This window comes from Agelaius tricolor, unplaced genomic scaffold (assembly GCF_023055355.1).
Source record: "Agelaius tricolor isolate 1412-34295 unplaced genomic scaffold, bAgeTri1.0.p SCAF_9, whole genome shotgun sequence".
In the NCBI taxonomy this organism is placed as follows: Eukaryota; Metazoa; Chordata; class Aves; order Passeriformes; family Icteridae; genus Agelaius; species Agelaius tricolor.
In genome coordinates, this window is record NW_027269269.1 from 3,088,662 (window position 1) to 3,116,527 (window position 27,866).

Below are 27,866 nucleotides of genomic sequence, written 5' to 3' on the forward strand. Positions count from 1 at the left end.
CAAAGTTTCCAGCAGAGTGCCTGATAGGAGTACCTGCTCAAAAAATAGATTGTCATTTGACCTTATAAATGCTTATCTTAGGGCTGAACTTGAACCTTAAATAGCCTTCCAAAAAGTAAGTCTTTGTGTTTTATTGTGTTTTTTTTTCCCTCTTGCAGGGTATTCTTGCAGACTCATTTCACAGAGTATGTCTCTCATCCTGGTCAATGAAGACTCACTAGATGTAAGTAAGCAAATTCTGATGTAATTCTTGACAGAGGGAGGTGTTGCTAACAAGATGGCAAGTTGTCAGGCTTTCACATTAAGTTTCTCTTGCTTACCCTTAGGGGTAGCAGGACAAACAGTTCATGACAAAACACAGGTGTATTGTGTAAAGTGTACTCCAGAGGTCTTCAGTCACAAACTGTGCAAATCAAACTGAAGTCTCAGAATGAGCAAATTCTTAGGTGAATGGGTTTGGTTCTGCTGCAAACTGGAAAAATCTACAGCATGCCATCAGGAATATAGTTAAGTTTTGAGGTATAAATATAGGAGTAATGTTTGAAGAAAACTTGTTTTTTGGTTTTTTTCTGTCTTCATTATTCCATGGAACAGCTCTAACCACACCTGCATTGTGAGCTTGTCTATGTACAGTAGCTTTTGAGATGTAAAATCAAAAATGTTCTGCAAATGGTTGCTATGCTCTGCATCTATATGCCAAAATTAAATAGAAAAATCATATATTTGTACATGAATCTTCCCAGGAGGTATCTTTCCATTTTGTGTGTTTCAATGCCTATATCAGTATTGGATATCACTTCAATATCTGATTTCTATTAGAGATATTTGTAGGACAGATGAAAGTATACAGATGCTGTGACACGCAGCACCTGAAATTTGCATTTAGAATTGGCAGGTTGGGATTGGGGGGGAAATGCAAAGCCTTGGAGTACCAGAGGAGTTACTGGATATCTGCAAATCTGGTTGAAGAGGGTATTACTGCTGTGCCAAAATTATCACCAGCTAAGTGTTATTTTCCAGTTGCCTTGATGTGATTCCAACAACTTTGTGTGTAGAAAACTTTGGTTACAGAATCCAGTTATAGACAGTATTGGAAATCTGTTAGTAAACACAAAAATTAGTGGAAGCTTCCAGAGCATGAACTTGCACCCCCAGCTTGTTTGCCTGGGACACCAAGCTGTGTGTGGTGCAGTCAGCACACTGGAGGGAAGAGATGCCATCCAGAGGGATCTGGACAGGCTTGAGAGATGGGTCTGTGTGAACTTCATGGAGTTCAACAATGCCAAATGCAAAGTGCTAAACTTTGGTTGGGGCAGTTGGGGTGGTCTCAAGCTAAACTTTGGTTGGGGCAGTTGGGGCAGTCTCAAGCACAAATCCAGGCTGGGAGAAGAATGGATTGAGAGCAGCCCTGAGAAAAAAGACTTCTGGCTGTTCGGACAAAAAGCTCCATTTGACCCAGCAATATGCACCCACAGCTAAGAAAGCCAAAGGCATCCTGGGCTGCATCCAAAGGCTGCATCCAAAGCATCACAGCTAGCAGGTTGAGGGAGATGGTTTTCCCCCTCTACTCTGCTCTCATGACACCTGACCTGGAGTGCTGTGTTCAGTTCTGGTGCTCCCAACACAAGAAACATGTGGACCTTTTGGAATGAGTCCAGAGTAGTGCCCCTAAGTTGACCAGAGGTCTGAAGCACCTCGGCTAAGAAGACAGGCTGAGAGATTTAGGGCTGTTCAGCCTAGAGAAGAGAAGGATTTGGAGAGACCTTATAGCACCTTGCAGAGTATCCAAAGGAGACCTACAAGGAGGCTAGAGGGGGAGAGTTTACAAGGGCATGTAGTGATAGGACAAGGGGGAGTGGCCTTAAGGTGCAAGAGGGCAGGTTTAGATTAGATGTCAGCAATGAATTCTTTGTTGTGAGGGTGGTGAGACACTGGAACGGGTTGCCCAGAGAGGCTGTAGACTCCTTATGCCTGCAGGTGTTCAGGACTGGGCTGGATGGGGCTTTAAGCAACGTCGTCAAGTGGAAGGTGTCCCTGCCCATGGCAGGGGGGTTGAAGTGACATTATCTTTAAGGTCCATTTCAACTCTTAACTTTTCTGTGGTTCTATGGAAGAAAAAAAGGAAATGGAGAACCATGGCATGTCAGATGAGAAAAGAAACCCCTTATGTAGTTGCTGGCCTTTCAAGTGAAGAAAATGTTATCATATGATACCTCATGAATATTGAAGGTGACTGATACTTTAGCTCAGATAACCTACATTTTTTCTAAAGCATGAATACAAACTTGTGGAGCTTCTGGACTGGTACATCAGAAATGCTTTGTATTAATCTTGCTTTCCATCTAAATTAAGTCTATGGGTTTTCTCTAAAGTACTCTAACTGCCATTTTTAATGTAGAATTTGATTTTATAGATGTTTGAATACAAAACTTATGTTTTGTTAATAATTGCCTCTAGTTGTTTCACTCTAAGGTGTCTTTAAGTACTTTTATTGCCAATTTTTCAGTATGGGATCTCCACAGTAATATTTATTTTGTGTTGCACCTCTAACAGAAATTTTGACTTCTGTTCAACTGAGCCTAAAATTGAAGGTTCTCACACTGAAATTCTGTAGCATTATATTTAATATATTCCACCTTTGAAATCTATTAATACTAAAAATGAGTTTTTACAGGATCCAAGTTGAGCTTAGAGCTTTGAAATATTGATATACTTCCCCCTTTGTGCAGTCCCTGTGTGACTTTTCCATCCCACTTCTGCTCCTTGGCATGCAGCAGTAGGTGAGATGTGATCGAACAACTGTCTTTGCTTGGTTTTCAGAGATAAGTTTTTTTCTAAATCATGCACTTCAGGGGAAAAATCAATCATTTCTGTTCTCTTCAGGGAACTCCTGGGAATAGGAAAGACTAATCTCTAGCTTGATTCAGCTGAATTTTTGAAACTTAGCATAATAACCTGCAAATGTCTATCCCTTATAGACTTTACCACATGCATACAACATATACTTACTTGTTTTTTCTTTTCCTAATAAAGCTTTTTGAAATGAGAATATTTTGAGCATGAGATTTACTTTGAGTGTAATTCTTGGACTCAGTTTCTGTTTAATTAAATTGGAACACCATAAAGTCTTATTGTGCAGCTCTTAACCTGGAAAAATTTCTTTCATTGGCATCTTGGAGAATTTTGAGTTGTGGGAGCAGTAAATAGGGTACCTGAAGAAGGGAGGTTGGATGACCAGAGAGGCCCTGGCAGAAAAACATCTAATGAGAGAGTGGATATTACAGCCAAGAAATGTTGTGTGTGTTCCTACCCATAAATCCTGTAAAAAGAAAAGGTGGGAATTGTATCAGTTGTTTATCACATGGGATTGTATTTAACAGTAGTGGAGGGACAACATTGGAGGCAACCAGTTCTGAAGCTGTGGATAGTATTATTGCTGTAAAGCAATCCTGTTGATGTAAAGGGAGTTGTGAGTGTGTTCTACAGAGCTTATATGCTAGGAGTGACAGTCCTGGGTTATACACAGATGTGTGAGTAAAAGCAAATGGATATTCCTGTGTAAGAAACCTCAATGCTTGTGTGTCTTGATAAGATATGCCTGAAAGTGTAAGCAGAAGCTGGCCCTCCTTGCTCTTCCACTTCTTCAGGTATCCCTTTTGCATGTTTCCCTGTTGGGATGTACCATTCTTAAAAAACAAGCATAGTTTCACAGTGGAATTTGTCATCTGTTGTCAATGTCTAGACTTCCCAAATAGTCTTAGTATCCGCAGGGAAGCTTTACGTATGGTTATGTTTTATATTCTGGCAGTGAAGAGTGGTGACCTGGAAAACTTGCTTATTTTGTTGTTAGTTAATTTTAGCTATTCTGTAGGGTAACATTGCTGACAAGGTTCTAGAAGGATCTGTTAACCTTGAGAATATTAGATTTATCCAATGTCTTTCATGGTCTTCGTTCTTAATTGGCACATTTCCTTCCCACACTTCTTAAGAGTTAAAAAAATTAGGGAGATCTTTGACAGGCATCATTATCCATTGTATTTAAATTCTGATGCACCTGTAGATCTCATGTTATCTGGGAATCATGGATCTCTTAAGAAGTAAAGCTCTGACCTGGTCATTGGACTTAGCCATATGCTAGAAATAGCAGGTTTTGTTGGGTTATTGTCTAAAACTTTTTCTAATAACCGTTGAGAATTCTGACTGTGTAAAGGAGAGCAACATGAGCAGAAGGACATTAAAAGTAAATTGTTTATCAGCACATTTGTATTTGAGCAAAGAATATGGTTCCAGTAGTGTCCTCTGTATTAAACTTCTCAGAAAGATTTGCATGCATTATGACTTACACAGAAAGGGTTACCTTCACCTACAGAATTTCCCTCAGCATATGCGCTGTGTGAGTTTTTTATGTAAATCTGTGTTTCAAACTCTCAAGCACAATTACAGATTTTGAAGGTGTTGCTTTTTGGGATCCTGATTCTCTTGCAGAAGAAGGAATGTCTATACCTCGTCAGTCATGTCATGCTGATTACTCCCCGAAAATGGGCTAAAGGTACTGTCAGCTTTTCAGACTAAAACAAAAGTTACCTAAAACTCCAGATGCTCCAAAGCATTGGTATTGTGTATGCTTCAGCATACACATAAAAGATAACATACACATAAAAGATAATAAGGTATGCAGGTACTGCTGGGAAGACAAGAACAAGCCTGGTACTGCTAATGCCATGTAGATGCTTTGATGGTTACATCTTGTGTGTTGCACTAGAGAGGAAGCTGGGGATTTTATCTCCCCTGCTATCACCTGCCCACGTGCATTCAGACAAAGTTAATATTCTGGAAAACTGGTCAATGTGAGCAAGCTCAGTTGGACCAGGGATCAGCTCCCTTCAGAGGGGCATCTGCAACAGTTCTCTAGTGCCTTGTGGCTAGTAAGTTACTCCAGTCTCCACTCAGCCTGGAATTGTAATCGGCTCTTCTGTCTACCACTGGGGATTTGCAAAGGAAGCTAATTAGGAAAACTAGGGATAGAATACATTTTCTGTTGTGCAAAGCTTTTTACTATTGCTCAAATTTCTGTTTTTCTTAGTCTAGAAATACACATCGAGCTAATAAGTAGTTACATAAGGAACAGAGTCTAGTAATCAGATAAGCCTTCAAAAATGTTAGGTAGAAGGATTTTAGTGTTTTTTTTGTTTGTTTTTGAGGAACAAATTGGATCTTTCATAACTCCAGGCATTTGCTAATCTGCATAGAAAGTTAATTGTATGGATGTGGCAAATATGCAGCTCTGTGTGTGAAAAGCTGCTTTGATTTGCGTGTACTATGTAGAATTATAAGTGAAAGAATATAGGTGTTACCTAGACCTGTAGGTTTAAGTACACACAGGACTATGTAACTTAAGTATTAAATTACCACTTTTTCAGGAAGTAATACTAATAGGTTTGAGCTGTGAGTGGTGAATGAGTTGGGCTGGTATTTTTGTTTCATCCTGCTTTTCACTTTTAAGAATTCATTAATGGCTGTTCTTGCTTATCTATGCCTCTGTTTTTTCTGTTAGTGTTTTCTGGCACTGTGATAGTTGGTTTGGATGAAGTGGGGGGTACTTGGACCTGAAGGAATGCGAGGACCCTTAGGAGTGCTAAGAAAAAGTTACTAAATAACTCTTCTTTCTATAATTGGAAACTGGGATGGGAAGGCTGGGGAATGCTTTAAAAAACACAAACACACTGTTTTCAAAGTTACTTTGCCTTTCATATTTTAAGTTGTAATAGTTGTCATTTCTGACAAGAGCTAATTTTAGGCAGCTGGTATTTAGCAGATGCAGGCTAATGCCTTGTCCATGCTATAGGACAGAATAGATCATATTACATACAAATAGAAAGGAAGAGCATGTTCCCTGAATTCCAGCTAAAATTTGCTGTCTCCTTTGTAAGAGTTCTCATATGTTAGAGGCAAATTACTGGAAACAAACACTATGTCTCTTAAAATTGCTAATGATCTTCACATATGTGAGGGCTTATATCAAGAGATGATCAGAGTATTATCCAGATTTATTTTCTGTTGTGTGTGTAACAATAGAAGCACGGCTTCAGATGGGTGGTGAAGGAAGTATCTGTTGGCTTTGAAGATGGGATTCTCTGCAGCATACTGATGTGCTTATTTCTGTTAAGCACAAGAGACCATGGAAACATAAGGATGTGTAATCAAGTGTTAAACAATTTTTTTTAATGAGACACTACCCATGAAATGTGGGTTTTTCTGGTATTAAAGCATGATGGTGTGTTTTTGGGGGAAAAAGATGAAGCTGGTGTCTGATGTATAGATGAGTTATGGATACTAATCCTCTTGATTGACATGGTTAATACTGCACATCTGTAGAAAGAATTCAGATTTGTCTTTTGTATTGAAGGGCAGGAACTAAATAGTCCTTTCTTCTTCAAGATACTTTCCTATCTGATCTTCTGCTTCCATTGGAGGGGTTCCTTGCTCATGCAAGTTTGTCTGGGGGTTTTAAGAATAAGCAGTCTTCCTTTCTTGGTGTGGAGCCAGCCTAAAGCAATAGGATTTATTAATCTGCAGTGTTAACTTAATGAGGATAGTAGAGAACTAACTTCTTCAGGGTGACAGGGTATATTGTGATCATGTATTTGGCAAACAGAGAGATACAGATATCTGTGATCTTACTTCTGTGGTTCCCATAATACTCACTTACTACTACTTTGTTAAACAATTATTTAAAGATTCTTTCCTTTTTCATAATAGAGAATCATTCTTGCAACTGGAGCTTGATTGCTCCGAGCCTTCTCATCAGTCACATAAAGGAATACATTTCCTTCACAGGGGAATTAAGGAGAAAAAAGATGTTTTACATCTGGTTGAAACTAGAAAACGTCCCACAGAATTTCTGAGTTGATTGGTCTGTCAGAAACTAGAATTAAGCAGTTCTGCAGCTGTATGAATTTAATACCTAAGTATGTGTTCCCTCTGCTTTTTAACCTTCTGCATAGAGTAGAACTAATCAGAGGATCCTTGTGGAAATCTCTAAGCTGTTTATGCAACTTTTTCACAATGTTGTAAGCCTTTTTTTAATGGGAGAAGGTGTCCAAGTGCATTTTCTCACTATCTCTGGTTGTTTAACTGACATAGTGATATTAGAGGATTAGTGTTGCTCTTTCATATTCACTAAGCGTTTCTAATTAGCTTACCCTCTACACATCTTAAGTAGTGTTTGCAATCTCTCCTCTCCATGTGTTCAAGACAACTCTGATTTGGATATCTTGAATTATCACTAATTCCCAAATCCTCAGTTATCATAATGTATGTTCTAACTGGGCCTAAAAATCATAGTGCTGAAGTGCTAGAATATAATGGTTTCTTGGAGAGCTTTGGGAATGAGTGTCAGTCCAAGCTGAGGTGATTCAAGGTCCTCTTGAAGCTTCCATCATGCTGAGTTTTGGTGGTATCTATGTATGCTTGTTGTGTGCTTCAGATTTTCAAGCTAGCCACAGTGAATCTTCCCTCTGGTTTGAAATGTTGAGGAATTTGGTGTTTGTTATTAATTCAAATTCTTGTAGCTAGAGTATAGAATTCAATGAAACAAGAAGATTCAGCTATTTTTAGAAAGAAAAGGTATCAAATTCTGTGGTATAACCTGGCTCCTTTACTTGGCTAATGGTGACTGAAGTTGTCTGGCTTCAAGAATTCTGTGTCCTTGGGGTGCAGGGGGGGGAAAGTCAGCAGAGCATGTGCTTTTGGATATGGAGTTTAGTAGAACTATGGGAAAATGTGGATGAATAAAGCCAATTAATGGTTAAGGGGCTTTGTAAGATCTAGACTGGTACAGTAATATTTGTCTGGATTATAGAATTAATATTTCACAACTTAGCTGCCCATAATGTAAGGAAAAGGGGGATGGGTTCACAGCTTAACTGGGTGACTTTTTTGAAAACTTGTGCTTTCTTTTCAAGTTATTAAAACTTAATTTGTCTGTCTATAGTAGCTTTATTACTGTCAGGTTCTCAAGGGATTTCTAGTTCTGTCCAGGGCTTGAGAGACAAAATCTGCAGTTGAATAGACAGAGTTAATAGGTTTAGTAAATATTAATAAAAGAAATCTATTGTATAACTAAATCTTTAGGGAAATTACTATGGTGGTTTAAAAAGAAACATAATCTTGATGATTTTGTGGAGTTTTCTTACTACAATTATTTTTAGTAATTGAAGTGGGTATCATATTTATTAGATAAACTTTTTTAAAAACTTCAGATGTATTGAGTAAACTGATAGGAAACTAAGTGTGTTTTTAAAACTCAAGGAAAAAGAGGTCTTTGAAAAGTTACTGTTCACTTCAGGGAATGGTGTTTGTTTGACTAGAAAAGAGAAGCTTGCCTAGGGCTTTCTTTATATTTTGATCTTTTAAAAAAAAGTAAAAATGCCGGAAGCTGTCACGATGAAAGCAAATTGGGTCTTGTGTCCAGCTTCTCAGTTGAGTGGATACCAATATCTTTGCTGGGCAACAGTTAATGCCACAAAAGTAAGATTTGTTTCCAGTTCTTTCTAGAACTAGAAGCAGCAAGACATGAGTGGTGCAGCAGCAGAGGTACTCTTGCTTCCTGAGCTGCCTGTGGATGTCTAGGAAATGTCTGCACCAACTGTATATGAGAATAGAACATTTAAGTTGTAAGGACTAGGATCAACCAAATTAAAACTTTGTCAATTTTAACGTAGAGATGAATTGTAAATGATACATATCTGAAATGGTGTTTACAGCCCTAGTTTCTAATACATTATAGAGAATTTCAAGTCAAAACCAACCTGTTTATGTATGGGCCGCCCTGTGGCCTCTAGATGCATTTTGCTATGCAGTCATTCCTGACAGTGGCAATTGCCAACAAATTCATGTCAATTTTAATCTTTTGTTCCTTTAAATCTGCAAGGAATAAGCAAGCCTCCTACTAGGGGAAGGGATAAAATGGGTTACCTCTGGGAGTCTGGAAAAGTATAGAGTAGCTGGAGGAAGCTTTACTTTCCTCTGTGGTTGACTACCTGATATTTGCAATTTTATTGAAACCTTTAATGCAGGTAGACAGTATTTTTGAAAAGTCGAGTAGGGACAGTGGAGAAATCCAGTGTGATGGTTTTGGAGGGAGAGAAAGCAGCAGGTTGTTTAGTTTGTTGAGTAGGATTTTTTGTATGAAGGAAATATGTGACGCTTCTTAAGAAAAAGAAATCATTTAGTTACTTGAGATTACAAATAAAGTAGATCTTGTGACAGATCATTTGAGTCATGCTTGTCCAGCATCCAGGAGCCACATGAAACTTCAGTAAGGAAATCTGCAAATCAGAGAGATTATTCTTGCAGAAGGTGTTAGAAAATATGTTTGCCAATAAGGAATCATTGCTATTTGTCAATAGACTGGGAGCTAATGTGCTGTGCCAAAGGCAATAAAAAGTTGTTGCTGTAGATGTTGTACAGGAGTGTAGTAGAGCTACCGCCCATGAGCATAAATCTTCAGTATAACTTCTTGTGGTGGTCACCTGGAAGAAATTCTCAAATTAAATATTATTCAAAACAATGATAGTCATGTAGGACCAAGCATGCTTCTAGTACGTCTTTTAATTTTGTAGGAGACAAAACATTCCTACTTAGACTGCCTTTATCTCTGCACTTGGAATTTGTTACCTTGCCTATCCACTGCCCTAATTGCTGTGCATTCTCTAAATCAGTGAACATAAAGTCCTGGAGAGCCTCTAGTTTTCATCACAGAAAGCCTGTGCTAAATTGCCTGGTTTCTTGGGTTTTGGGTTTTGACTATTAATTGTCACACTGTCATTATTGCTGTCAGAGTGTTTTGGTTTTTTGTTTTGTTTTGCTTTTTGTTTTTTTTTTTAATGCAGCAAAGCTTGTTACATATGTGTGCTCAACAGAAGCCTGATGTTAATATGAAGTACAGTAAACTGCATATTTTAAGAACTAAACAGGCTAAATAACATGGACTAAACTAGCAAGAGAAATGTTTGATGCGGGGTTTTCTTTTTTTTTGTTTGGTTGGTAGTTTTGTGGGTGTGGGGTTTTTTTATTCTTATAGGACATTGAATACAGTCTGCTGTAAAAATGACCAGTGTGGTTTTAAGACCATGTCTGCTGCCTTGTTATGCAATTTCAGTAGTCTCAAGTTTGGGTTCACATGTGCAGTTGGCTGGTTACAATATTCTTTTCCATTAAGCATTTTAGGAACATATCTTGCTTTATGAGCAAAGGTTAACTAGGGCCTGAAGGAAGCTTGGAGCAGCAAAGTACAGATGTGTTTGTAACAAAGAAGACCACTGGCCAAGCCCAGGACAATTACTGCCACATATTATTTAAAGATATACCCTTTGTGTTCAACTCTCCTAGCGTCTTCCAAAAGATGGTGTTCTGCCCTGACTGATTTCAATGTCCAAAGTCATTGTGGCTAAATCCCTATTTCCCATGTGGAATTTCAGTTCACATAGTCAGAAAGGCAGCCTGTGGGATATAAGAATGAATATTTTGGTCTGGGAGTTGTGAATATTGTTACCTTAACTGTGTGTTTCTCTGCAATGGCATTGGAGCTCTGAAAATCTTTATGGTGCTGTCTTTTGAAATAGTGTATTTGTATAGAATTTTTTTAGTAGGTTAGCATGCGCATCTTGTCAGCTAATGGAATAAGTTTTGGGAGGAATGCAGCATCTGGGTACTTGAGAGGCTGGGATAAATGGGGCTCAGCATCTCTCAGTTTCAGGGGTCTTGTATACAGTCTGAAAAACGACTTCTTTTTGGTATTTCTGATTCTTGTTAGAATTCATTGCCCCAAGTAAAGCATTTGTTGCCTTGGTTGGGAGAGGGTTTTTATGGAATTTGTTTTATATCTAAAGTGCTAAATTGCCAAAACCAGTTGTTACATGACCTTAAGATGATATAACATTAATACTGTTTCAATGAGTAATTCTTTGTTTGGTAACTCTCCCATAGATTACATACAATATTGGAACTTCAAGATTATTAAAACAGTTGTATGAAGTTACTTGAAAGCTGTCCTTAGTGTCCAGCATCAGGACAGCTCTTAGAGATTGTCCTTGGATATAACTCATCAGTCACTGAGCCAAGTGAATACATCTCTCCTCCATTTCTTTCAAAAGTTCTACCTGGGATTGTTGTCTCCTGTGGAGCTTTGAAAGTATGAAGGCACTAAACTGTCCACTGAACACACGTAATCTTTCAGATTTGCAGGGTGTCTGGAATTTCAGTTCTGTCTGAACTATGGCTGGGTGAAGAAACTGCCTTAAACTTGTGATGTGATGGCAAGGGCAAGTAGCCTTTTAATGTCACCTCATGTAGTATTAAATAGGACTGTGTTTAGCAAAGGCCATTTTTCTACTCCTGTGCAACTTGGAAGTGCTTTAAATGCTCAAGACTTTTTTTTTTTCCAAATAATCTTAGCTAAGAAAATGACTAGGGAACAGCTGAGTGGAGGCTTTTGCGTCCTTTGATCTTCAAGGAGGCCAGTGGCAAAGCTGCCCTTGTTCCTGCTTGTTTCCTTTTCCACCACTACCTAAGAGTGATGCAAGGCCAGAGCATGACCAAGCAGTGCCTCTCTGAAGCTGCTGTCAGGAGATGTGTGCTTGTTCATGTACATCACCCTTCCATAAGGGTACAGCCTGTGCCGAGAAGGTAATGCTACTTACAGGAGAAAAGTAACCTAAAATAATCTTGGGCTGTTGGCTGATATTTAGAAAGATCTCGATGCCATGTACCATCATCTCATATAAACCCTTAGCTTTTCATGTTTTATCATGTTTTCGTGTTTCCTTGCTATCATGTTATAGTCCTGTTTTTAAAACCCTCTAGATAGGCTTCAGGCTCTTTAGGAGCCTCCAGCCATTCCATTTTATCATTGAACCTGGTCTCTTCTGAGTAGTTGAAGCTGTGGTGTAGGAACAAACCTTTTTTATAAGATAGGCACAAAAATTAATTTGGCTTTAGAATTGAAGTAAAATTCAGTATAAAAAGTGACAGTTGTATGGCAACTTCTGGACTGCCTGTGGGGAGGTGGTCCATTGACCCAGGTCCCACTTCTCCAGATACTTGAGAAGGTGAGGGGAGGCTGTATCCTACTGCTGGCTCTTCATGTGCCATGTGGTGAAGGATGGGCTGCAGGAGCATTGTCATTGTGGCTAAATCCCTATTTCCCATATGGAATTTCAATGCCCTGTGTAAATTCAAGGGTGGAACTGAGGGCAGGAGGGAGAATTTGGGTCTGTGCCACATCTAGTTTGTCATTGCTCACATATCTGCTGCCAGTTAATTTTAACTTAATTGTTCAAAGAAAGCTTATTTATATTTGCTTTTTTAGACCTTTTTATTTTTCATATAACTGTAGAGTGGTGTGAGTTGGAAGGGACCTTAAAGATCTAGTTTCAACCCCTTCTGCCATGGGCAGGGGTTCCATTCCCTAGATCAGGTTGCTCGGGGCCCCATCCAACCTGGCCTTTATTGAACATATCTGGGGATGGGGTTTCCACAAGCTCTCTGGGCAGCAATTTTTGTCCTTTTGTCACTGTAATCTGCTGTGCTCAAATTGCAAGACAGAAGGATTGCGTTCCTTTTGGTGTTTTGAAGGTAAGTAGCATTGAGCATGAATTGATCTTGGTAGAGTTCAATTAGCAAATATAATCTTCAGACTTCCTCTGACAAAAGTGTTCAAGCTGGACAATTGTGAGGCATTTACCTGATGTTACTGTTGTGAAGTACTAATTTTGTAATCAAAGTGCAGCAGAAGAATTTACATCATGACAAATCTTACTTGAGCAAAACTAGTAAGTAGATTCAACAGGCTGGCAGGCATAAAACCATTTTGATAGTTTTGTCATGCTTTTCTCATTTCATGATCTAATGCTTTGTAGATAGTTTGGTTATGGGTCATGTATCAGCTGAACAAATACATAGCTATCTGGATTTCTGGTATTCCGATACTAAAACACTAAATTCTTTCATTTTTATAATTTATGTGTGGTGCCAGTGCTTGCACTTTGGATAGCTCTTCTGTTACTTTTCTCCAGTTGTTAAATGAGAGCTATTTGATCCTACAGATCTAGAAGTGTTCAGATAATGAAGATCTCTGTGATCCAGCTTGAATGTTTCCTAGCATCTTGCTTTGTAACCCAATAGTGTTTCTCCCTTTCCCTGATACGTACCTGTATTTTAGCACTGTGATTTATGGATTTAAAAACCTGTGGTCTAAGTTTAGCGATTTTAGTTCTGCTACTGTCCTCTGCTTGGATGCAGAGTTATAGAGCTCTTACTTTTAGTTTTGGGACACAAGGGAAAATCCAGTTTCCCTGTATCCTTGCTGTTCCAGCTTTTTGATCTCTGCTTCTTTCTCTGACAGTCTGTGTTTCCCAAGTGTGGGAGTGTCCATGCCCTTGTCCTTCAGGGCACATGTAGTGGTTTCCTTGCACAGTGTGTTCCATATCCTTCATCTGCCCTTGTGGGGCAATTTAGGTGCTGTCTTAAACAGAAGCTTTAAAACTTTAGGTTTAAACTTCAGGTTTTGTCTTAAACAGAAGCATGGTCAGGTTTGAGCACCCCTTTCCAGTAGCTTGCCAAAGGGGCCGACCCAAGCAGGAGAATGCAGCCTTGCTTTCTGCTTGCTAGGCTCTGCTTCATTAGAAGTCCTGAGAGGGCACAGATGGGACTGAAGCCAGCAATGAAGTGTCCAGGATGGACTGTTGCACCCTGCCTACCACTGAGCAGCTGCCAAAGGGCAGGAAGCCTGACCTAACTCTTTAATGAGTCAAAGTGATCCTGGTTGGATGGAAACAATTGATGAATGTACTTGTTCTTCATTTTTGAGAGGCTGTTGGGGAATAGGTAAGGTCATGGGAGTACAGCTTATATCAGATCCTTCTGGAAACCCCTTTGTGTGTTGCTTTATTGCCTAGTCAGCCCTGGGTAAAAGGGAAAAATACATATTCCAAGGAGTATGAGTAACTTCTGATGCTTGTCATGCTGTCAGTGTAGAATTAAAATCTCAAAGGGTATTTCAGGAACTGTGAGTTCTCTCATATTTCTGCTCAATACATCTATTGTTTCTAAATCAAAACCAGGGCTTTAAGCAAACAACATGGGTTAAAAGCAATCTGCTTCTTAAAAGTCACTTTTATTATGGAGCTTGCTTGTCCTAATCAGTGGCTCTGGAACTTTCTTGATAAACAGATTTGATAGTACACAAACACTTGAAAGGGAGACTAATGTGACAGGTTGGGTTGTTGTATGTTGGGACTGTCTTGAGTAGCTTAGAGTTTGCTGTTTGGCTTTATTCTCAAAGCAGTTTCCTTTTACTGAAGTGCAGAAATAACTTTGGCTATGAACTCTGACAGTGGTATGGCCTCTGTTACTTACACTACCATTCCACTGAGCTATTAACTGCACAGATGCTAACAGCAGTTGGGGTCTTTTTTTAAAGGGGGATTTTGGAGAGGAAATTAAGAGTGGAAGAGTACAAATAATTGAAGCTATAGTTTTCTCTAGCCCCATTTAAATTTTATTAGTCTTTAGAGAGGGAAATTCTGTCCTTCCAGCTTTATTTTGATGTCTTACAAATTGATGTTACCTTACATCAAAGGATAAAACCAAAACTTTCTCTTTTCCGGACTACACATGTAATGTGACTTGAAAATATAAAATAATTTTGTCATTGTAAACAGTAGTTTTGACACATACATATGTCTGTGCTGGAAAGGTAACTGCATAATGAGAAAATCATCGTGAGTCAGTCCTGTTTTGTACAAATCAATCTACTCAATATTATGTGTTGCTTATGTATAGCATTTGTCTGGAGGAGAGATGAGCTCTGTCATCTCATCTGTATTTGATTGTGACTAGTGTTCAGTCTTTTATCCATTAATAAACATGGATTCCTTACTTGCTAGCAGTGGTAGAACTCCTTCAGTGTAGTCCTGGCTGCACTGGGGGCTGCTCTTTGTCTCAGCAAAGTTCTAATCTCACTGAGTCAGGATGGCTGAATTTTATTTATATTGAGCAAAGTGGTCAATAATAATAATAATAGTGATAATTTATAATTTACACTTTTTGTATACAAAGAAAACCCATACACAGATAGAGGTATAAATATATGAAAAAGCCAGTATCTGTAGCAGAGATCTGAATCTTTAAAGCATTCTACCTGAAGGCTTAGGGGTGACCTAATTGCCTTCCTGTACCCGAAAGGAGGAGCCTGAAACAAAGTTGGAGAGGGACTTTTTACATGAACATATAGTGACAGGATAAGGGGGAATGGCTTCGAGCTGTAAAATAGTAGGTTTAGATTACATGTTAAGAAAAAATTCCTTACTCTGAGGGTGGTGAGACACTGAAACAGGTTGCCCAGAGAAGTTGCGGGTGCCCCATGCCTGGAAGTGTTCAAAGCCCAGCTGGATGGAGCTCTTTTAACCTAGTCTAGGGATGGGGTTGGAACTAGATGATCTTTAAGGTCCCTCCAACCCAAAACATCCAGTGATTTCATATAAGGAGAAAATACCCTCTTTTTTTGAGGCAGTGGGGCATAAATTATAGACTGACTTGTATGTCTGCATACAAGTGTTATTTTCTTGGTTGAATTCTCTTCAGTTGTTTGGGGGCATTGATATGTACTGACAGCTTAAAACAGAGCAACACAGAAGCCTGTGGTTCAGACAGTGTAACAGAGAATCCTGTATCTTCATGATCTAAAGCAGGAGGTTGTGGTGTCTCCTTGATCTGAAGGTTAATCCATCAGGTTGAGAAGTGGGCTGTTACCTCTGAGAAATGACTTGGCAGAATCAGTGAGTTAGTGTCTTCAAGAGTGGGCTTCTGTTTTGTTTGCTTCCAGGAAAAGCTGGATTATGTTCCAAAGAGAAAAAGTCCATTCTTTTGAAATGAATTTAATAAAGCTAAAATATCATAATATAAAGACTGAATCATTCTAGCTTACTAGCAAAACTAACAGGCTGCTTCCTCTTGGCAGAGTACAGTTGATTTTAGTAATCGTACAGATGTTTTAGGGTCCAGAACAAGCATTTCTTCTTTGAGCTTTCTGTGGTATGAGATATAAACTTCCTTAATGTGCACCATAAACTGTTCTGTGGTCAAATATCTACTATATATTGAAAGCAATAAAAAGAGTCACCTACATAGAGCAGTTCTGGAGTAAATGAAAATTGTGTAATAAGCCTAATGCTGTTCTGAGTGTGAAGAGAACAGGGTTGTGGCTATAATGTTTGAAATCCTTTTTTGTCCCAGGATACACATGCTTCTTGCTAAAGTTAGAAATATAAAAAAAGTCAAACTGAACAAATGTGTTATTGTCTTCCATAGCATTTGAAGAACCTTTGATGAATTGCCCTTTTGACTGGAGTTGTTTCTACAATTGTTTCTTATGCTGCCAGCTTTGCCCTCGTGGAACTGAAAGGAGGATTGCAAAAGACTCGTGGCTTTCAAGATGGTGCCTTTGGGGCAACAGTGTTGCACTGGATAACTACTTAGGATGCCAGTTCTTTTGTCTGAGAATGCTGAGACTTTTGTCACTTTTCTTGATTTTTTTTTCTTTAGTTAATCAGTATTTTAGTCAAGATTACAGTAAAGAGTGGCACTTTTAAGATGCCACTGCTATAATCAGCATTTCTCTCTTTAATGTGAGGAAGAAGTAATGCTGCAGAAAACTTCAGGTTTTATTTCAAAAGGCTAAGATATGAGGATCTCCACTTCTGGCAGCATGCACTGCCATGTTATTTATTCTGCAGGGTGGGAGATGACTAGTTAGTGAAGTCTTGAACAAATTGGTTTTACTTCTTAATTTGGCAGAAGCCTTTCTTTGCTCCTAATTCTTCCCTCCTTCTCCCCCCACCCCAAAGCCTCTCCAGCTCTGGAGTTGCAGGGGAGACTTCATATATGTTCCACATTAAAGATGCTGCTTTTCTTCACTGAGAGCCTGAAGTTTAGTATGCAACCACCTGATGTGCTAAGTTTTCTTGAGTACTTCACTTTTTGAATAGTCAGCTCTTTGTTCTTCCTTGCCATGACCTTGAACTGATCTTGCAGGTACTGGAAATACCTGCAGCCCTTTTCACAGCATATGTGTTTGAGATGGTATATCTGACTGACACTTCTGGAGATTATTTTTCTGTGATCAGATGAAGTTTGTTTCTTTTTTTTTTTTTAAACTATGTAGAACATGCTTGGAGATAAATGTACAGATGACAGGACAGATGTTCCTTCAGGGTGTATTTTTTTTTCCTATTTAACCAAGTTTATTGGTTCCTGCATAATAAGTTTGTTGCAGAACTGGAAACATCCTTGAATCATTCTCCACAGCACTTGCTACAGCTCTTGATGGGCAAATTCATCAGGGCTTTCAGCTGCCCCTGGACAGAAAAATTCTGGTATGATCTATTTATCTTATATCTGAATGCAAGATCTGGTCTGAATATGTGATAACCTGAGACTTGCTATGCAGATTAAGGACTCTTTGTATTGAGACATTTTAAATTACTTGGCTAACTGAAGGAATTTCAGGTTCGAGTTAAATTCAAAGCTATGAAAATGATTTGAGTGAGCCCATCTAATTTCTCTGGGTCCTCCATATGATGTTTTTCTTGGCATGGTAGGAGATCATATTCATCAAGCAGAATCATGGTGCTGTTAGCGTTTGGAAACATATAATCACAAAAATGATCATATGTCGGTGCTTTTATTAAGAGCTCTGGGTGTCGGGTATTCAACGCAAATCTGACTCCCACCATACATTTGAGATGAACATGTTTTTATATTCTATCGTTATATAACTTTCATGTTTATTATTAAACTTATATTGTTCTATTGTGTACATAGATTTCAGCCAAGCATGGCTTCTCATGGCCCCCCCCTTAAATTTCTAACATAGTTTCTCATGATTCTTTTTATGATAATACAATAATTATATTTAATTACTAAACAATCATCACATCTAACAAGTATATCATTTATGATACTGCTTATGCAGATGCAGTGATCTGGCAGAACACAAAGCCTAACATTTTCAGAGTCTATCCTTAACATTTTCCAGGGCCCCACTATCAGTGTTATTTAATAATAAACTTCTGCTGTGTCAGATCTGTGACAGTCATTTGATTGACATGTTTTAAGAATGGCTGTAAGGTGATATTGGAGTAGTCACACACTGTGTGCTTGTATGTATCTAAATCCAGTATATGATGCAGGCTGAGTACTGCACTAATACTGAGCAAACAGCTATTGATGGGTCTGTTTGTTAGTTTTTCCTCTTAGTTTTGATCTTACTTAAAAGAGTAAATTGAAGGTATGCAGCTGGGATCTGATCTTCCACGATCCATTTGCTAAATAGTTTTGTGTGTACAGGTTGAATTTGAAGTGAATCCTGTATTGTAGAAGTATTCAGACTTCCTCTAAACTGGGAAATGTTGGTAGTATTTATTTTTAAATGTGAAGTAGTGAAGTATTCACAGTTAGTCTTTGGCTCTTAAGGGTTTTCCTGGCTCTCAACTAGAGTGTCCTTATATCCTCTTCTTCTGTAAAGCTAGGGAAGGGATGAACTCTTAAAATTTGGCTTCAGAAACGTGTAATTCTCAGGGTCATCTGTCCATAGTGCTATTTTCAGTAAACAGAACAACCTCCCTGCTAATATTTCTATTTCTGGTTTTACAAGAACCTTACAGGTGATGTATTTTCAGGAATGCAGCCTGCTCTGTTCCCCATGCACTGCCTCATCTGTTGCACATCTAGCAAGATTAATGCCCATACTGCTGTCAAGTTTGATTTTATTTTTTTTAGCATTGTTATATGGTTTTAAGAGTAGAAGAAAGCCAGAGTGGTTTTGTGGCTACTCTTAAGAATTTCCTTATTGTTGAGAAAGTGTGCAAATGCTTCTCTGAAATTTTTTGTGAGTTGAATGGGGAGGTCCATGTTGTTGTAGAGTTGATTATATTACACCATACATATTCCAATATTAGTAACTAAGTATTTTCAATTCTCTTGATGTTTTGAGTATCCATTTTATGGGCCATGGCTTTTGTATCAGTTTGTATAAGCAAATGACACATTGCACCTAGAAAACGCAATTGTGTTTGAATTGGTATTTCCATCCCCAGCCAAATTATGAGAGTACACAGAAGCAGTTAAATAACCAACTGTTTGAAGCCTGATCAGTTATAGGAATCACAGAAGACAAGGAACAGAGGAACTGACAAGTCCTGTAGCTGGACTACTGCCATAAACATGAAGTAATCTTCACTAGGGTTTGTGGCTATATGCTTGCACCCTTCCTTATAACTAGGTCTTTGGAAGTTCCCTGTTTGCTTTTGGAAGCTGAAGTAGTTTGCTGACCTAGTCAAGTTTGGTACCAAACTTGGAAGATTGGCGAAAGTGAGGATCTGTTCTGAAAGTGGTATTTTTTTCTAGGTTCCAGGACAGGTTTCAAGGTTAGCTCCTGCTTATGTGCTATTAATTGTGGTAAGCACTTTCAGCGACTCTTCTGCCCAAGGGGTGTTGCTTTAAATAGTTCTAATAGTTTTGCCAGCTTTGGTTTAAGCATTGGTTTTTCTTGCTTTTATGTTGGTTATTCCTATTTTCCTGTAAATTTGCTTCTGCCAGAAGTCTTTACAGATCTCTTTGGCACAGCAGCCAGGCAGATTGAAGTCAAAGATTTCACTTAACGTGGTGAAACTTATAGGTTGCAATGAAGATTGGAAAATTTCCCATGAAGTATGGTTGGCCAGTGTTATCTTGATTGGGATTATGCAATGGATTCCTTGCTTAATTGTTAAGTTCTCCTTGGAATAGTTTTCACTTAACACTGGGGGAAGGGGATATAGCTGGTATTTTGATTGAAACCACTTTTTTCAGCACAGTGAAGGAATTATTACATCTGACGATTCAGATTATCCGTGGATGGGAAGGAAAACAGCAGCTGTAAAAAGTAAATTCGTGGATTGGTAAAACAAATTGAGCTGGCACTTCAGTGCACTCTAGTGAGTTAGCAGATTGTGTAATTTATTTAACCTCATTTATACCAGAACTAGTGGTTTGGAAATTTTTTATAGGGTGATGGAAGAAGTTAACTTGGAAAACCCTTCAGGCTGCTGTAGCTAGCAGTACTTTCTAGATAACTACAGAAGCAAATAGTACGTGTGATTGACTTAGCTTATAGTTAAACTGCTGGACTTAGCTTATAGTTAAACCAATGTGTAAGTTTAACATCTCTTTTTGCAGGAGCTTGTTTTGTTAGGGTCATTTTAGGTCTTCTGAGATGGAGGAACGGCTGTTCAAGAAAGCTGAAACACTGAATATTCTGAGTTGGAAGGGACCCAGAAGGACCACTGAGTCCAGCTCTACAGTGAATGGCCCATATGAAGGCCATACCCATGATCATGGCATGATGAGCACCATGCTCCAGCCAAGAGGGCATGAAATGTGGGCAGCCAGAATGTAAGGCTGATTTTGGCTGTGTTGGGGTATGTCTATCAGAGGTTGCAGATCCCGGGCTGAGTGGCTCTCTTCAGCTAAAGATGCCTTCTGGCCTACCTGATGCTACAAGCCACTGACTTCTCTTCCTGAGATGTCTTTCCTTATGGGCCATGGATGGCTGTATGCTTAAAATGAACCATGAGTGTAGTGCTTGCAAAAAATTTTGTCCTTTCTATCTCCTGCTGTAACTTCAGTGAGTTTGTGAGCCTTTCCAGGGAAATGCAGGGCAGGAAAAAGGAGATTTGGAACAGATTGCCTTATAATAATTGTCCAGTTCTTCTCTGGGTATCAGCGGTTTTGTAAGATAAGCTTAGGGAATGGCTATTATCCTGCTGAAGTCTTCTGCACTCAGGTTTTGCAAGTCCTTCTGAAGTTTTTTTCTTGGAGAGTATCTGATACTGTCATTCTGTGTTGGATACTGCACTGCCTCAAACACCAAAATTTCTTGCTGTGGTGTCCAAAGCTCTGGTGGGAGGGAATGGGCAGTATGGTGCACCTCTTCTAGAAAAACCCAACCAAAACCAAGCAAAAAATCCCCCAAGAGCAACAACAACAACAAACGCCACTCAAAGGCACATGGTGTACACAAAAAAAATGCTTAACTTCTAATTAAATAACCTATGCAACATTCCTAATGTTTCTTATTACAGCATGAGGAGACTGCTCTTGTTTTTAGTGAAATGAGAGAGTTTCTGATTACATTAACTCTGATTGCATTGACTTTCCAGTTGACTTGAAGCATCATGTAAAAAGTATTAATATGTGCTCTGTTAACCTACAAAATAATAGCCTGGTAAATCCCAGAATGTTTGTCAGTATTGTAATTCATAAAGCTGGGCACAGCAGGGATTTTCCTTAGGTTTTAGGAAGTGAGAATATGCAGGCATACTATCACAAGGTTTGTTAAAGATCCTGAGCATATAGTCCAGAGAAGATCACACAAACTCTTCTTCAGGATGTTTTTGTTTTCTGCCTGTCAACAAATTTGGTCTGCTATGAAGATTTATAATAGTGAATTAATGATGTTACTTCATGTTCTGTATGGAAACTATGCACACAGAACAGTAAAATCTGAAAGTTTATTTTAAGGCAGTAATGCAAGTAAATGCTCTGCTGAGGGTTTGTATTTGTGGTTGCAACTTGTTAAAACAGAAATGGAAAAACAAACAGGAAAAGCAGGTGGGATAGGTTTATTATGGAATGTAGCACTATGTCTTAAATTTAACTCAAGCACAGAGACCGTAACAGCTTTAACCCTTAAATGCATTTATGTCAGAATTGTTCATGTTTTTAGAAACAAATCCCCTCATCATGTCAAAGGTCTAAAAGTAGAATAAAAATAAATTGAAACCTCATTTCCTTAGCTTTTTCAGTTTGAACTCTGTAGTTGACTTTTTACAATATTTTTTTTTTCTTTTCATAGTTGTTCTCTGACACTTGGTGGTCTTATGAATGAGTTTTTAAGCCCTTGTAAAGCTCTAAACTGATAATGTTACTCTGATTCAACTGACCGCTTAAGCATGTGCACATGTCCTCTACTGGCTTACGAAATGTCTATATTTATTAGAAAAACCCACTGAATCAAGGCTACTAAGAAGATGGACTTTTCAGTTTTTGCACCTTCTGACTTTCAAGTAAAGCTCTATATTTTTAATATTTGATGGAAATCAATATGCCACTACCATAAGGTTTGATTGGCAGGCGCCTCTCTGGGTTTCCCCAGAGCAGCTGGATGCTCTGTGCCTGGGAAGGAAAACCAAGTTTATTATGGCTAAGTGAAAGGCTTGCTTTATTTGTTTTTAATACTCTATTTCTGTCAGATGCCCTGACAAACTTAGCATTTAGGCTTTATGGATACTCAGTAAAAAAGGCAGGGGTATTCCACAGATGTGGGATACCTTCTTAGGATTATTATTGATTTCTGCTCCATTATGCTTGTTCTAGTAAAGGATTGACTTAGTCTTGCTTGATGTGACTCAAAGAAACTTAGCCCTTAATAAAAATCAAGTATCCCTTAATAAAAATCAAGCACAGCGTAAAAGCTGGGGATCAAAGTAGGGATTTTTACTCTAGTTGCCCACAGAAGGATATAGTTCCCCATGGTTTCCAAATGTTTGTTCCCCTGCTTGCTTAGAAGGTCCTCATTATATACCCAGTGAGAATGGGGTCTGGTTTATGTGGCTCATTTGCACTGGCCTATCGGAGCAATAGTTGGTTTTCTTTTTTAAAACACAGCAATTTTAAGTAGTTGGAAGAAACAGAAATAATAATTCATGGTTTTTTACTGTATAAAGCTGTTAGGTTGTAAGTTAGTCCTGCATATGGAGGAGTGAGAGTTGTACAAAGCGTCTGCATATTGAGAGTTGTACAAAGTGCTGATAAAATGAAGTGTCTCATTTGTAATCCTTGATTTATAGTGTTTGGGGGTATTATTAACAGGGTTACTAATTCTGTGTCACCTTACATGTAAGATGAGTAAGTTCCATGACCAGGACGTGAATTGGATGAGGCTTATCCATACCCATGATAATAAGCAATGGAGGGACTAGTATCCTCAACTGATGAGAAATATGACCTTTTATAAGTTTTCTTGTGGCTTTGTCTTTTGAGCAATAGATGATGGATATTCAGTAACCCTCCTGAACTTGCCCTCAGATTCTCCTCTGTCTCTGTAGGGGGGAATGGTTGGGCCCTGGCCTTCACCCTCCTTTGGGTCAGGTGAAAAGCGAGGGTGTTCCCTCTGAAGTGCCCCAAGTGCTGGACAGGGAATAAGGGCAGGGAGTTCTCCCTTGGTTTCAAATAGGCAGAGAAGCTGTGTGCATTCAGGAGAAGGACAGGGGTTAATTCTGCTCTTGAGAGCAAGAAAAATGTTTGAGCAAGACTGAGAGGAAGCAGTAAAGAAAAAGAAATGACACTCAAAGATCCCAGGGGCAGAGGCTCTTGGGATAAAATTTTATTATTGATAACATTACCCAAACTGTATCCATTATACCATCCTTGGAGTTTCTGTGAATGTTGTCACTGCACAGTAGTGTTGAACTAGATAAAACAGCTTTCTTCCCACAAGACTTACCCTTGTTTTCCCAGCACTGGTCTCTAATGGTTTAAGCACAGTCATCTACTTTGTGTTAGATTTTCAGGTACAGTGTAGATAAAGCATGCCATGAAGTCATAAATCTAATCCCTCACATTTTAATGGGGAAACAGGGAATTATGCAGTCATTCTTTTAAAGAAGAAGGTGCAAAAGGTAATCTGTGTCTGAAGTGGCTGCACTGTGCTCTCTGTCCCACTCATTAACTTAATCTGTAAATTTGCCTCCAGTTTGGGGCTAGTTTTCTAGTGGATCAGAGTGAGTTTGTCTCGATTACCGTACTAATGAGTGAGATGAGAGAAAATGAATTGCAAAGGAAATTTTCCTCTTTCCTCCCACACTTCACCTTTTTGTGAAAATGGCCTGATTCTTTTCCTACCTGTTTGGAAAGTTGATGTATTTGGGCTACAGTTGGGAAAGCTGTATCACAACTGCTTTGGGCACATCCATCATACAGGAGTACATAGTAAAGATGCTGGAGTCTGCTCTGAAACAAGACTAGTTCCTTGACAAGCAGAGGCAGCTTTTGCCAATTTGTGACACCAGTCACTATGTCTGCACAAGGTGCTGATAACACACTAGCTCATGTCAGTGCCAATTTGAGTGCACGTGTACTGTGCTCTGCTGTGTGGTCTGGAGATAACTTGCTCTAGTTTGAATGCACTTTCCTTGTATTAGGAAGAAACATTTTCTTTCTGTTTTTCCTTCAGGCAACAAGAGCTTCTCTGACTCAACATTGTACCAGTCTGGGGGAGTCACTGGGCAAGGAAAATGATATTGCCCTGATTATTGATGGCCACACACTGAAGTATGCCCTTTCATTTGAAGTCAGGCAGAGCTTTCTGGACTTGGCACTCTCCTGTAAAGCAGTCATTTGTTGCAGGTAAGGAATTCTGTGTTTCTTTTGGGTAACAAAATCGGCATGAAGCCTGTGAAATTCAACCTCATATGCACACAGCCACACTTAAGTATGCTGGAGAGCAGCTTGCTTAGTAGTGTCTTTCTTCCTCCTATGGCGTAGGAGGTGTGTTTCTTCATTAAAATTGTGTCATCAAATAGTACAATTCCTTCTGCCAGTGTCAGTCCCAGCTGAGTCTGATCTCTTCTATAAAGTGATGAAAGATCATGAGAAAACATTGTGCCTGATTGCATGATTATAGTACACACTGATGAGAAGCAGTGGTATGGATGTCATTTGTAATCAAAATGTTTGTGTGACTGTTCAGCTCAGCTCTAGAGAAAGTCACTGCAAGAATTTAAGTTGGTCTTGACTTCTGGTTGTGTATTATGTGAGCCTGTGATAAGTGTGATTTGCCCTGTTAAAATGTTAGACTACTGCTGGCTTTGCTAAGTCACTGCAGGGTTTGTTGCTGTTTGTGGATAGAGCCACACACAGATAGGGTCCTATGTCATGACTACTTCAGAAGGAAGGAAGTAAGAGCCCCAAGAAAATGAAAACCAAAAGCTGGCTTACTTTACTTTTTGTGTAGCAGGAAGGCTGCATCATTTTTAACTTTGAAAGATTATGTGGCTTTGAGGATTGTGTGTGTTTGTGCTCGTTGCTGGTATTTGGGGAGAACTGTGACCTAGTGGAGGTTGTTGATTTAGGCAGGCAGGAAGTTTTATTTGCATTCTAGAAGCAAGACCTGCTTTGTGGGAAGTGACTGTATGGAGACCTTGTACTACTTTTTTTTGCAGTCTTACTTACTTTTATGTGTGCACTTTGGTACAAGTATCGCATGGCAAAAGGAGTGCTGTCCATGTACCTGAAATAGCTGAACCCTTGGGCTTTTTATCTGACTAGTTTCTTTCCATTTGTTTTCTGGACTGCTGTCCTGCATGTTACTGGGGCTAAAACGTTCAAAGTGTTTGTTAATTACCTGATGATTAGGTGGAGTATGAGCTCAGCAAGTTTACAAATGATACAAGACTGAGGAGTGAGTGGTAACACTGAGGGCTTGGCTGTCCTGAGGGACTTAAATAGGCTGAAGAATTGAGCAGCGAAATCTCATGAAGCTCAAGAAGAGGAAATACTAAGTCCTATGCCTAAGGAGTTACAACCCCTTACACCAGTAAGCTGTGGGGGTTGCTGAACTAGAAAGCACCTTTGTCCAGAAGGACCTTTGGATTCTTGGTGGACAAGCTGACCATGAGCCAGCAATGAATCCTAGTGGCAAAGCAAAGACTGGTGTTATCCTGGGCTGAGGTGTAAGGAGCATTGGTAAAGGTTGAAGGAGGTGATCCTTCTTCTCCACACTGGTGAGGTAACTTCTGGAATGTTGTGTCCAGTTCTGGGATCCTTAATATAACAGGTTTAATGGAGAGAATCCAGTGCAGGACCATGAAGATCATAAAGGGGCTGGAGCGTCTCTCATACAGTGAGAATCTGAGAGCTGCAAGTGTTCAGCCTAGAGAAGAGGAGGCTCAGAGGGGTTTGTATCAATTTGTATGAACATGCAATAGAAGGGAATGAAAGATGAGGGAGACAGGCTCTTCCCTGTCATGTTCAATGACAGCAGTTTTTCTTCTGTTGACATATTTTTTTTTTTTAAGTTGGGCAGGGGGCTAGAGGAACAAGGCACAAAGCCTTAGAGCAGAGGTCTCATTTCCGCAGCTGTTTCGTGGAGTGGGAAGTGTTTTACAAGAGGGAGCTAACACAAGTGTAGCCATCTTTGGAATGCAGCAGGCCCCAGTGGAGGGCCAGAGTGAAGGTACCTTGGGCTTCGAGAGCAACAAGTGCCAAGGAAGGGCACTTGGAACTGACCCTGTCTTGTGCTCTGTTTGAGGGGGAGTTAAAAAACAGAGCAGATGGAAAGCTCCTGCTTTCCTACTCTATCACAGTGCTTTGGAGAGATCCTTCCAAGGCACTGTTAGTTTATTGCTTGAAGATTTGACAAGTTAAGCCAAAGACCTACGTAGCTGAAACAAATAATAAATTGCAAATTATTAAAATTACACATAAAATATATATAATAAGCTAAATATAATGAATGGTCCAGTTTTGCCAGGAGACGTGCAATACTGGACATTTCCTCTTTCATTATTTCATGAGGGGAGCCAACAGGAGTTTTATTTATTAGTGAATTAGCAAATTGAGGAACAATGCAGGAAAAATACTTTAAAGTATAAATCAAAGGGGAAGAGATGATGTAATTTCATAGCTTAAAAGGAGGAATGAAAATAATTGAGTTTTAAGTCCCCAGGGAAAAAGAGGAATGCTTTTAATAACCTTTAAGGCTTTTCAAGAACCTTCCAGTCACTTGCCAGGTGCTTGATACTGAAGCAAGAAAAACATTTTTTTTTTTAATGCTCTGAGTTGTTTTCAATGGTACTTTGTGTGTCAAATTAGGCAGTGCACTTATACTTCACAGGAAGAAGTTTTGAAATGGAATTGAGAAAGAGGACATTTCAAATTAGAATTAGTCTTCAAACGAAAATGTTAATTGGGAGGGGGATGTGGCTCTTGAACTTAGTGGTATGATGGTTAACCATAGTAGGAGTTGCCTTGCTATTCTCAACATTGCATAAATTCATGGGGCTTAATATTTCATAAATTTACTAAAACATTTTCATCTCCTCTGGGGAGTTTCAGCTGCATTTGCCATTCAAAATTTTTTTTAAATATAGTTAAGACATACTGTATATTCATTTTCTGGGCTTTAGGCATAAACTGTAGTTGAACTTGATTCTCAGGGGTAATCTCTTAAAATGAAACTGTAGTAAACCTGGCTCCTTTTTGCATTAAGAGGGAGAGATGGTATCTCCTGATGGGGTTAAGTCTTCCACTGTTACAGTGTCTCTAGCAGGCCACTGGCACAGTGGAGAAAAATATACCCCTCGGGAGACTTGGTAAAGCCAGCAAAATCAAATCAAACAATTCCTGAAGAAAAAGCCATGTTTGTTAAAAGTTTTTCCAGGGACTGACAGACCTTATTATCTTTCTTCACACTGACTGTGATGTCAGGATGTCAAAAGCAAGCAAAACATACTTTTCAGTGGAAGTAAATGTTGTTTGGAAGGCAGTTGAACTCGTGACTTCATTTGAGATCTGAGCTGATGATTGGCTGTCTCTGGTTTTCAAATGTTCCTTTAACAGACCTGTTTTTAGTGATGTTTTGTGAGACACAAAATGTTAAGGTTTGGGTAGAAGTGAGGTTATTCTTTTAATAACAAAATAGAGTGTTTTCATTCATCTAGTGTTTAGCTGGTAGGTACAGCATATTGCTGCATTTGGCTCTGAAT

The 27,866-nt window shown here is 39.1% G+C and overlaps 1 protein-coding gene across 4 annotated transcripts in view; it reads left to right on the forward strand.

The window, feature by feature from the left end:
• Positions 1-27,866, forward strand: part of ATP8A2 (ATPase phospholipid transporting 8A2) — a 320,133-nt gene that overhangs the window by 98,611 nt on the left and 193,656 nt on the right. For all 4 annotated transcript variants that reach the window (XM_071434042.1, XM_071434041.1, XM_071434040.1 and 1 more), the window contains 2 exons: positions 159-223; positions 24,335-24,507. In XM_071434042.1, coding sequence (XP_071290143.1) covers positions 159-223; positions 24,335-24,507 — 238 coding nt within the window. The remainder of the gene's footprint in view (positions 1-158; positions 224-24,334; positions 24,508-27,866) is intronic.